Consider the following 12,801-nt stretch of genomic DNA (forward strand, 5'->3'; position numbering starts at 1 on the left):
AATATTATTAATTCTAATATATAAATGACGTATAATAATTAATTAAGGATAATATAGTAAAAAAATATTATTAATTCTAATATATAAATGACTTATAATAAATAATTAAGGATAATATAGTAAATCATGGAGCAATTAGGGGTAATATAGGCAGACATGTCATCTATTTTTAATTAAATATTATTAATTTTGTAATAAATAAGTGACTTAAAATAATTAATTAGGGATGATACAGTAAAATCACGGTTAAAGCAGCTGAAAAAAATGTCATAATATCTATTTTTTTAATTAAATATTATTAATTCTAATATATAAATGACTTATGATAATTAATTAGGGGTAATATAATAAAAACATATTATTAGTTCTAATATATCAATGACTTATAATAATTAATAAGAGGTAATATAGTAAATCATGGAACAATTAGGGGTAAAATAGTAAATGACAAAGCAGTGGTCGAAACTAAATGACTTATAATAATTAATTAGGGATAATATAGTAAAAAAAATATTATTAATTCTAATATATAAATGACTTATAACAATTAATTAGGGGTAATATAGTAAATTATGGAGCAATTAGGGGTAATATAGGCAGACATGTCATTTATTTTTTGATTAAATATTATTAATTCTAATATATAAATGAGTTATAATAATTAATTAAGGATAATATAATAAAAAATATTATTAATTATAATATATAAATGACTTATAATTATTAATTAGGGATAATATAGTAAATCACGGAGCAATTAGGGGTAATATAGTAAATGATATGGGGTATTATAGTAATCTATTTTTAGTTAAATATTATTAATTTTTTAATACATAAATGACTTATAATAATTAATTAGAGATGATATATTAAATCACGATTAAAACAGCTGAAACAAACGTTATAAATATCTATTTTTTCAATTAAATACTATTAATTCTAATATATAAATGACTTATAATAATTAATTAGGGGTAACAGAATAAAAAAATATTACTAATTGTAATATATAAATGGCTTGTAATAGTTAATTAAGGATAATATAGTAAATCACAGAGCAATTAGAGTGTATATAGTAAATGATAGGGGTAATATAGTAAATGAAGAGGTGTTTGACTTATAATAATTAATCAGGGATAATATAATAAAAAAATATTATTAATTCTAATATATAAATGACTTATAATAATTAATTAGGAATAATATAGTAAACTACGGAGCAATTAGGGGTAATATAGTAAATGATAGGGGCTAATATAGTAATTTATTTTTTGAATCAAATATTATTAATTTTTTAATACATAAATGACTTATAATAATTAATTAGGGATGATATAGTAAAATCACGATTAAAGCAGGTGAAACAAACGTTATAAATATCTATTTTTTTAATTAAATATTATAAATTCTAATATATAAATGACTTGTAATAATTAATTAGGGGTAATGTAATAAAAAATATTATTAATTCTAATATATAAATGACTTGTAATAATTAATTAGGAATAATATAGTAAATTATGGAGCAATTAGGATGTAATATAGTAAATGATTGGGGGTAGTATAGTAAATGAAGAGGTAGTTCAAACCACCTCATTAGAGGTGCATGGCCCGTGTCAGCACGAGCCCAATACTGTAGATATCTTTTAGCACTAATATTTGATATTGATGAAATACAAATATAAATGTACATTGATTTAAAATGATAACTTTTTAAATAATAACTATTTGACGGTACTCGCTAAGAAGTGAAGTTTTATAGTTTTTTCCACATGATAAGAAAGTGTGATGTGTCGTGTAGTCGAGTTATTTTAATTGTTTGATGATAAGATTGAGACCTATTACAAAATATAGAAAAGATGTAGAACTAATATTCATAGGATTATTTCATACAAAAACTGAAACAAAAGATACTTCAATTAACAATAAAGTCTTGGATCATCTTCTCAAAGATGATTATGGTTGAAGCAGCTGCAACAAATATGTCATAAACACATATTTTTCTTATTTTAATTAAATATTATTAATTTTCTAATACATAAATAACTCATAGTAATTATTTAGGGGTGATATAATGAAATCACGGTGCAGCTCTTGAAGTAGCCATATCGAAATCAATATTTTAATTAAATATTATGAATTTTTTAATACATAAATGACTAATAAAAAAATATTATTAATTATAATATATAAATGACTTATAATAATTAATTAGGGGTAATATAGTAAATAATGAAGCAATTACACGTAATATAGTAAATTGACTTATAATAATTAATTAGGGTCATATAATAAAAAATATTATTAATTCTAATATATAAATGACTTATAATAATTAATTAGGGGTAATATAGTAATTCACGGAACAATTAGGGTAATATAATAATTGATGAACCACTGGTCGAAATCATAGGCAGACATGTCATCTATTTTTTAAAATTAAATATTATTAATTTTTTAATACATAAATGACTTATAATAATTACTTAGTAATGATATAGTAAAATCACGGTTAAAGCAGCTGAAACAAACGTCATAAATATCTATTTTTTTAATTAAATATTATTAATTCTAATACATAAATAATATATAATAATTAATTAGGGGTAATATAATAAAAAATAGTATTAATTCTAATATATAATAATTAATTAGAGGTAATATAGTAAATTACGGAGCAATCAGAGATAATATAGTAAATCACGAAGCAGCTGGTTTTTAATTAAATATTATCAATTTTTAATACATAAATGACTTATAATAATTAATTAGGAATGATAGTAAAATCACAGTTAAAGCAGCTGAAACAGACGTCATAAATATCTATTTTTTAATTAAATATTATTAATTCTAATATATAAATGACTTCTAATAATTAATTAATTTGAATATATAAATGACTTATAATAGTTAACTAGGAATAATATAATAAACCACTGAACAATTAGGATTAATATAAGCAGACATGTCATCCAATTTTTTAATTAAATATTATTAATTTTTTAATAAGTAAATGATTTATAATAATTAATTAGGAATGATATAGTAAAATTACGATTAAAGTAACTGAAACAAGCATCATAAACATCTACTTTTTTAATTAAATATTATTAATTCTAATATATAAATGATTTATAATAATTAATTAGGTGTAATATAATAAAAAATATTATTAATTCTAATATCGTCCCAAATTATGTGTCGCCATTTGACCGGACACGATATTTAAGAAATAAATATTGACTTTGTTAAAGTTACAAAATTATCCTTCTTAAAAAATGAAGTAATAGTATTTAAAATCAGGTGCGACCACTTTTAATTGAAAAAAAAAAAAAGGTAATAGTATTTATAGTCAAGTGTGACCAATAAGGATAAAATTATAATTATGTTTTTAAAAACATACAATTAAGGAAAGGCGACATTCTTTTTGGGATAGACCAAAAAGGAAATGGCGATACATAATTTGGGACGGGGAGAGTAATAATTAATTAGGGGTAATATAATAAATTATGGAGAAATTAAGGATAAAATGGTAAATAACAAAGAGCTGGTCGAAACCAGCTCTTCTATAATATCGAAATAGAAATAACATCCATTCGAGTTCTGAATATAAATCTGAGAATGGTGCTTGAATGTTGTTGCCGCATCATTAACAGGGATAGCACGGGATTTATGCGGAAGATTTTTACAATCTCCAAAACTTAGGCAACGACAGGGTAGGATGCGCAAGTTGCAACACCACACATGTTCTTCCCCATCTCCATTTTGAAGTATCCACTGTCACCCCAATCTGCTCCCCATGAGTTCTTTATGAGCCAATAGGGAATGCCATTTTCAACACCGTAACCCACAGCAAGAACAGCATGGTTTACGTCCTGCCAATGGAACAACCGATGTTTATGATAGTCTATATAGGCCTACTTAGGCAAACTTATGGAGCATTTACATTTTCCATCTCACATTCCTCATCAGGACATGCTGACTTACCATGGGAGTGTTGCCACATTCAGCGCTGGTGTAAACTCCGCTCTTGTACTGTTTGAAACCTTTTATCACCTCAAAAGCAACACTAACGGGTCTAACCAATGCAACTGCATATTTCAGTTCATCTTCAGCACCCTGTGATTACACATTATGTTAGGAGTCCAACCACTGCTTAATTTACCATTAAGGTTGGTAAAAGCAGCAACAACTCAAGACGAAGTTCACAACTGAAAAACTCACAAGCTAAACAAATGGGCTGAATAACACATGAATAAAATTGGTTCTATCCCGGTGAAAAGAGATGTTTATTACCAGGGTAATATTGACAGAATCGATGACTTTGACACCAACATTTGCTTGTGAGAATTTACATATGCCATTCTTGGCTGTGTATGGATATGCTTCTTCAGTATCAAGACCACCATTGAATTTAATGTACTCAAAGGCTTGTGATGGAAGCCCACCATGACAACCAAAGTTATTAAAAGCTCCAGCACAGTCCACAAGCTGCTGCTCTGACAGAGATATTCCCTTCCCAAATGCTTGGGCATATGCTGCCTCTAGTGCACCAGTAGTGCTGCCAAAACCACATATTAGATTTCAATACATAGTTACAAGTTTAAGAGTCCAATGAATTGAATATGAATAACTAAATTCTCACCTGAATGTCCAGCAAGATCCGCACTTGCCCTGCTCCTTGACTGGACTAACAATACCATCTTCCCTCCAGTCTTTCTATAATCACAAAGTTGAAAAATCAGCATTCCTTGGGAAAAAAATTAATCTTTTTACAACCAATCATATACATTTCACTCGGTACATGATGGACAGATGTTTAGTGTATCTATGTTTATTATAGCATTATTCAACTCTGTTCACTCCACCGTACATACTGAAAATAATAAAGCATTAAAAATTTAACTCTAATAAATAACTCCAGAATTAATAAGCATATATGAAAGACCAGAGTTTGTTCTGATTGAACATACCGTTTCTGGAAGAATGTCGTTAGTGAGCTTGAGATTGCCCTTTGTGGTGGCAGAACAGTTTTGAGCTGCCCCCAACTTGTCTCTCCGGAACTCATCCCATGTTAGGTCGGTAAACTCTGCCATGAAACATAGTACATCAATAAACAATAAGGCTATAACAGAACAACACTAATTAACAAGCATGAAATGCACTCTCCACATGTACAAATTGATTATAAGTTGCAAACACTTAATTATCCAATTGGGCAAGTCCATTGCCTATGTTAATTTCCTGTGCTGTACTGTGACTTGGTTTTATTTCCATGTATGCATGAATAAACAAATAATAACTCAATTAAGAATTGTTTATTTAGGTAGCTTTAAGCAAGATTAGTTAATAAAGAAAGAATTTGAACTTTTGTTTTGGATAACCGTGATGTCCGAGCCAGCTTTCGCGCACCTCAATCAAATTCATGGGAGACCTGTCACCTCCCACGTGGGATACCTATCACTTTCCCAGCAACAGATAACACGTAAAACAGTCGACCAAGAGAAAAACTTTAACTTTTATACAGTGTGGCTAAGTTACTATCCATAACAAGTTTACATAATTTTGGTGATTTAAAAATAAAGTCGATGACTCACTACAACTAATTAAAATATATTGATGATGTGGCTTTTTTACATTATTTGTATACATAATCGAAACCTATATATATTATTTGTATATATAATCTAGATCTATAAATTAGTAAAGTAGAAAAAAGCTTTCGGATTGGGCTGAATTTTGACAGATGAAGGGATGTAGTGGGTTCCTCAACTCTGGAACGTGTTCCTAGCTGAACTCACACAACAAGAACTAGGAGAGATATAAGCTAAGAAGTGCAGGAATAAAGTAAATAGAAGACCCAAGAGTTTTACGTGAAAACTCCTTACTCAAGGGAGAAAAAACCACGACCTGCCTCCAAGATTTCTAAGCTCCACTATATCCAAGCATCTTCTTGAATATAGACTTCAAGGATTAACTTCCTAATCTTTTGTCTCCTAGCAATAACTCTATTATAAGAAGACCCTAGCAGTAACTCTACTGCCACAAGCTCCAGCTAACTCTAACTGAACACACCTAATTAACCATAGCTTGAACAATCACTTAACTCTAGATTATTAGAAAGATCTGAGGTTTACACCACAACACCTACCAACAATCCTAAGAAAATGTAGGCAAACGTTTAAGAGCATAGTACAAAGACTCAATTACAACAAGGAAATAAAAATACAACTCGATGAACTGTTGCAAAGTGGAGTCTTTGATTCACAGTTTTAGAGAAATATTTAGTCGTACGAATATGGAAGCGTTGGTTTTCTTATTGAAGAAGATGAGCGATATATAGTATGACACAAGAAAATCTAAGAGCGATCCCATTGGCTGAGACAAAAGGGTGGCAACAACTTTCCACCGACTTTTGTACTTTGCACCAACTGTGACAGTTGATTGTGATGGTGACAAGTGAGCCCAACCTATTCCAAGCATTAGCACTTTGTCATCACATAATCTCTAGGAAACAGGTCCCAACATACAATTTGTCAATCATCAAAACTAAGTACTGAACAAAAGAATAAAAGCTAATTGACCGGAGAGAGAAAGGGTACTGACTAGCCACACAATATGAACGAAATGTGATATGCAAACTGCACAAACAACATGGTCTTGTCTTTTATATAATTTCTGTGCAGTAACCACTACGTCTACGTAGTGGAGAACATTAATTATAGCAATATTATTTCTGTCTACATCTTAGCAAACTTTAGAGACTGACAAAAAAATAGAACACATACAGTTGCATCAAACGGACTGGTTAATTATAGTAGAATAAAATTCTCAATTTTTTTACGCTACAGAAAGCCTTGGGAAAAAAGTAGAGTTGCAGTTCATGATGATCCAAATTCAACAAACAAGTAGCCGGAAAATAACTCACACGAAAATAAATAAACTCAACCACATATAATTAAGAAACATAAATAGAAGGAGAACAAAGATTCGACATAAACTAATTAAAGAGAAAAAGGAAAAAGGCAAAGGAGCTTTTAGCTGTATGTCATATTATACCATTGACACCGAGTTTGTATGATAGTCCTTTCTTGTTATGCGATCGAATCATCTTCAGATTATCCACAAATATCTGAAACCTTTGCTTGATCTCCTCAACAGACTCGTACCTTTTCCTATGCCTTTTATAAACATTAAAAAATAGAATCATTATATTATACTATAATAAAGCAAAACGAAAGAGAATTCTCATTTCCATATAGATATCGATCATAACGGTATTTATTTACGAACCTGGTCGCAAAGCGAGCGAAGGAGAGAGCATGGCGAATCTGGCCGACGACTTGGAGAATTGAATTCTCCAGCTCATGGAGATCATCGGAAACGACTTGCCTGATCGGATTATCGTCGGCGAAGGTCGACATTCCGGCAAGTGCGGCGGCGAAAAGGCCGGGAAGGAGAAGCAATAGGAGTGAGAAACGAAGCATTATTTTAATCTCCCCAGAAAATGCAGGGAAGGGGGATGGGTTGGATGAATACGGCTGGTGGGAATAGTGGAGGATTTATTCGGATTTACTTTTGTTATTTTAGTCGGGGGCCATTTGAAAAGTAAGGACAAGAACCGGGTAGATATTTGCTCGAAAAATTATAAATCATACGTCCAAATATGAATGATTTTAAATATTTAATCTCAAATAAAAATATTTTTAAAAAATAATTTTTCTTACTTTTTAATATACTAAATGTATCATATTTTTCCTATACACTTCAATTATATTTTTAAACGTTCATACTCATTTATCTCTCAAATTTTATTTTTTATTATTTTTATTTTTTCCTTTAATTTTTATGCTATTTTTTTATTATTTTCACTTTTTATTTTTCCTTTAATTTTATTTTCTTGTTTTAATTCATTTGTCTCAACCTTTATTTTTTTTCTCAAGCATTATCTATTTTTTTTATTTTTTTAATTCACTTGTCTTTGACCTTTATTTTTCTTTTATTTTTTATTTTTATCAGTTATTTTTTTCTTCATTTTTCTCAAACTTTAATTTTTTTCCTCTCATTTTTTATTTTCTTAATTTTTTTAATTCTTCATTTTTTTTCTTAATCTTTATTTTTTCATTGCCTTTTTTCTTCTTTTTTTTTCTATTTTATTTGATCGCTTTTTTCTTTTTTCATATCTCTTTTTGTCCCTCATTTTTCTCAAACTTTATTTTTATTCTTCCTCTTTTTTTTTTTCTAAATTTTTATAATTCTTCACTTTTTTCTTGATCTTTATTTTTTTTTCTTTTTTTCTCAATCTTTCTTTTTTTTTTCTCTATTTTGTTTGATCGTTTTTTTTCTCAACTTTTATTATATTTTTCTAATAAAGAAAAGATTGGATAATCTGCAAAGGTATCTTCTTTTTTTAACATCAAAGCAAATTTAAGGGCATTAATTGTTGTTACGAATTTCTTTGAAAATTCTTGAGAAAAGTCGTGTCTCTAAGGCGAGAGTTGTAGAATATCTCACAAATAAAGACATAATGTGATAGTGTCAACTCTTGCTCGTGGTGCATAGTTTATTATTTGAAAGTCTTTGAGCTAAGTCTTACCTCTAAGGTAAGAGTTGTAGAATATTCCATAAATAAAAACATAACGTGGTAGTGTCAACTCTTGCCCGTGGGACATACTTTGTAGTTTGAAAGTCTTTGAGCTAAGTTTTGCCTCTAAGGCAAGAGTTGTAGAATATCTCATAAATGAAGACATAACGTGACAGCATCAATTCTTGCCCGTGGGGCATAATTTGTAGTTTGAAAGTCCTTGAGCGAAGTCTTGTCTCTTAGGCAATAGTTGTGGAACATCTCATAAATGAAAACATAACGTGGTAGAGTCAACGCTTGCCTATGGGGCATAATTTATAGTTTGAAAATCCTTGAGCTAATTATGTCTTGCCTCTAAGACAAGAGTTGTAGAACATCTCATAAATGAAAATATAACGTGATAGTGTCAACTCTTGCCCGTGGGGAATAATTTGTAGTTTGAAAGTCCTTGAGCTAAGTTTTGCCTCCAAGGAAATAGTTGTAGAACATCTCATAAATAAAAATACAATGTGGTAAAGTCAACTCTTGCCCATGGGGCATAATTTGTAGTTTGAAAGTCCTTATGTTAATTAATATCTCATAAACGAAAACATAACGTGGTAAGTCAACTCTTGCCCATGGGGCATAATTTATAGTTTGAAAGTCCTTGAACTATTTCTTGCCTCTAAGGCAATAGTTGTAGAACATCTCATAAATGAAAATATAACGTGGTAGAGTTAACTCTTGCCCATGAGATATAATTTGTAGTTTGAAAGTTCTTGAGTCAAGTCTTGCCTCTACGGCAAGAGTTGTAGAACATCTCATAAATGAAAACATAATGTGGTAGAGTCAACTTTTGTCCGTGGGGCATAATTTGTTGTTTGAAAGTCCTTGAGCTAAGTCTTGCCTCTAAGGAAATAGTTGTAGATCATCTCATAAATGAAAACATAATGTGGTAGAGTTAACTCTTGTCCGTGGGGTATAATTTATTGTTTGAAAGTCCCTAACCTAAGTCTTTTCTCTAAGGTAAGAGTTATAAAACATCTCATCAATCAAAATACAATGTGATAGTATCGACTCTTGCCCATGAAACATAACTTGTTGTTTGAAAGTCATAAGTCTTTTCTCTACAATGTAGTAGTGTCAACTCTTGCTCATGAAACGTAGCTAATTATTCGAAAGTCGTAAGTCTTGCCTTTATAATGTGATAGTGTCAACTCTTTCTCATGAGATGTAACTTGAATGGAAGAAATAGAAGAAAAGAACAAAAATAATTAAACTTGCAGAAAAAGAAGAAGTAAAATATTTAAAAAACAAAAATCAAAGAAAATGTAGAAGTTGAGAGAGAATAGGAAAAAAACAAAAGTTGATAAAAATAAAAATAAAAATAAAATTTAAAAAATAAAGGTCTAAAAAAATTTAAAAAGAAAAAAATCAAAGAAAAATATAAATATATTTTGTAAAAATAAAAGTAGACGTTGAAAGGTGTAAAGAAAAAAAGTAAGGATTGAGAAAAACTAAAAAGAACAAAAAAAAAAAGGAAAGAAAAAATAAAAAATAAAAATAATATAAAATAAAAGAGAAAAGAAAAAAAAGAAGTTTAGAGGAAAAAAAGAAAAAAAATAAAGGTTGAGAAAATTAAAAATAAAAAGAGAAAAAGAAAAAATAAAAATCAAAGTAAAATTAAAAAGAGAAAAAAAAATAAAAGTTGAAAGTTATAAATATGGAGTTGTTATCCTTTATAAGGATCATTTATGTAATTACTCTATTGATCAGGGGCAATTTTATCCAAAAGAATATTAGTAATAGGTAAAGGCTATTTTAAGAAAGCTTTTTTATTTGGGGCTAAAATTTGAAAGCCACCCCAATTTGGATCTATTTTTGAAATTCACCCCATATTTGCCACTTTCTATTATGATATTTTTCCTAACTGATTGTAAAAAGTAAAAACTAGTGGAAAGAATCTTATTCTTTAGGTGTCGTTTGGTTGGAAATATAGTTATGTTGGAATTAGTTATGTTATGATAAGTTATACTGAAATTAGTTATGCTGGAATTATTTTTTATTGACTATTTGGTTTGTTGTTTTCAAAGAAAAATGCATGGTATAATTTCTAAGAATGCATGGTATAATTTCTAAGAATAAAGTAATTGATTACCAAAATACCCCCATCTTATTTAACTTCTTTTTTATTTATATATATTTCTTTTCAAGTTTTAAATATTTATTCTTAAAAATAAAACTTTCATCTTATTTAGCTTAATTTTGTGTGTGTGTATTTTCATGATTATATCGTGTGTATTTTAAAAATAAAACTTTCATCTTATTTAACTTTAATTTTTTTTGCATATGCCTTCCCATGGATCATGATTATGCCATGTGTGTTTTAAAAAAAATCTTACTACATCTTATTTAGTTTGAAATAAAAACTTTCAACTTAAGTTTGTTAAAGTAAAAGAAGATTTGTTGTTTATGTCACTTCATTTAAATATATATATTATTCATATAATATAGAATATTAAAATTCATTTTAATTGATATATACAATATCAAATTTTAAGTGATTAAAAAACTATCTAATTTAAAATATGCATTTGAACAATAGAGTCGATTGTGAAACGATAATGTGTATTAAAACTAGGCAACACCTTTGTAGTTGCTAAAATATTTTACAGATTACTAGTGAATGGTAATTATTATTATAAAATCTACTTACTTTAATTAATCTTTTCATTGTGTAGTAAGAACTTTTTGTATTATCAATTCATAAAAATAACACTTGGAAGGAAAAAGTGGATGTTGAATTCCGTTTTTCTATGCATAAAAAATTATAGTACCTACATTTTGTTGAATATATAAAAAATCATAGTACCTAGTTTTGATCCTTATTATGTATGAATCTAACATATTTTAATTTTTAATTTGTTACTTTTGCATTTTGATCCTTTATATAAGAAAATAACGTATAAGTTTATAACATTCCCAAGCAATGGGATGAAAAAAATGCAAAGTTCAATTAATAAGAGGTTAATTTTTCTTAGTCATATATTTTCGTCTTTCCAAAATAAGATATTTTAGTCTTTTTAATTTGTCACAATAATGCGTTTTAGATAATCAAGTAGATATCAATAATCTTTTTTCGATTTCAAAAGCAATAATTAAAGATGATGAAAAAGATTGGAGAAATGTGTTTGTAATGGGTTTGGGGGGTATTTTTGTTATTTTATAATTTATCCAAGGATAAATTAAGGTGGGATAACTTATACCACCAAATATGTGGTATAACTTATCCCGGGATATTATTAGTCCCGGGATAAGTTATCCCTAGTATTGCCAAACCAAATAATGTATTAAAAATTTATCCCGGAATAATTTGTCTTAGTACCTCACACCAAACGGCCCCTTAGGAGAAATTCTTTAAGTGGGGTTTAATGTTGGCGTGCTCACAAACTTGCTTGAAAAACATGGCGTACTTGGTGACGTTTTTTTTTTTTGGTTATAAAATCTGATTGGAAGTTTGACATTAGCAGTACACACTTTTTTTTTCTTTTTGAAAAATTTCTTAAAACTGTAACTTTACTTTTTATTATTATATAATATTTTAAATTTTAAAATTAATTCTAAATATCATATTTTTATAATTTCTCTCTCTATAATTTTTATAAACATCTTTACCTCTTCTTTATAGCCTTTTTACCTTATAAAGTGCCTAACAGTAAGACATCTTAAAGATAAAATAATTAAGAAACAAATTATCTAATATATCATTTTGAATTTGGTATTTATTTTTTGACATATCTCTATTACCTAACTTTCTCTTTCCTCTCACCTTTCGTTTGTAGCAGTATAGTCCTTTCCTTCCAACTACACTAGAAAACACAAGATTATTAACATCAATTTTTATGTGTGTAGGCCAAAATCCTTGAAAGCTAACTAAAGTTTCTAATAGGGAAAAGTCATCAAAACCACTCTAAACTATATTCGAAAGTCACTTACACACCTAAAATGACATGATGACCTATTACACACTTATTCTTAATAAAAGTGAATTCATTTTCACCCTAAATCTGACGTGGAATTAAAAGTGAATTTAATTTCACCCTATAATTTTCTATAATTTGAAACACCTAGGCTTTGGACCATGAGAAGTACTTCACCATTTGATGTCTCTGAGTTGGGTACAACTAGAGACTTAAGTCATACCCATGGATACGGGTCATACCCACTTTGCCCTTCCC

The 12,801-nt window shown here is 28.5% G+C and overlaps 1 protein-coding gene across 1 annotated transcript; it reads right to left on the minus strand.

Annotated features, from left to right (window-relative positions):
- Nucleotides 1-3,530: 3,530 nt before the first annotated feature.
- Nucleotides 3,531-7,658, minus strand: LOC107877862 (cysteine proteinase 3). The gene is made up of 7 exons (XM_016724641.2): nucleotides 7,294-7,658; nucleotides 7,060-7,181; nucleotides 4,974-5,089; nucleotides 4,646-4,719; nucleotides 4,297-4,561; nucleotides 3,988-4,119; nucleotides 3,531-3,875 (listed from the first exon to the last, which is right to left on the minus strand). Exons 1-7 carry the CDS (start codon nucleotides 7,485-7,487, stop codon nucleotides 3,702-3,704), a joined length of 1,077 nt encoding a protein of 358 aa, XP_016580127.1. The 5' UTR covers nucleotides 7,488-7,658; the 3' UTR covers nucleotides 3,531-3,701.
- Nucleotides 7,659-12,801: the final 5,143 nt, after the last annotated feature.

This window comes from Capsicum annuum, chromosome 7, assembly GCF_002878395.1.
Source record: "Capsicum annuum cultivar UCD-10X-F1 chromosome 7, UCD10Xv1.1, whole genome shotgun sequence".
In the NCBI taxonomy this organism is placed as follows: domain Eukaryota; kingdom Viridiplantae; phylum Streptophyta; class Magnoliopsida; order Solanales; family Solanaceae; genus Capsicum; species Capsicum annuum.

Coding starts and splice junctions, on each gene's coding strand:
- LOC107877862 (XM_016724641.2), bottom strand. CDS start 7,487: ATGCTTCGTTTCTCACTCCTATTGCTTCTCCTTCCCGGCCTTTTCGCC. Junction 5,090..7,059: donor ATACAAACTCGGTGTCAATG/GTATAATATGAC, acceptor GTTTCATGGCAG/AGTTTACCGACCTAACATGG. Junction 4,120..4,296: donor ATTCTGTCAATATTACCCTG/GTAATAAACATC, acceptor GTGTAATCACAG/GGTGCTGAAGATGAACTGAA.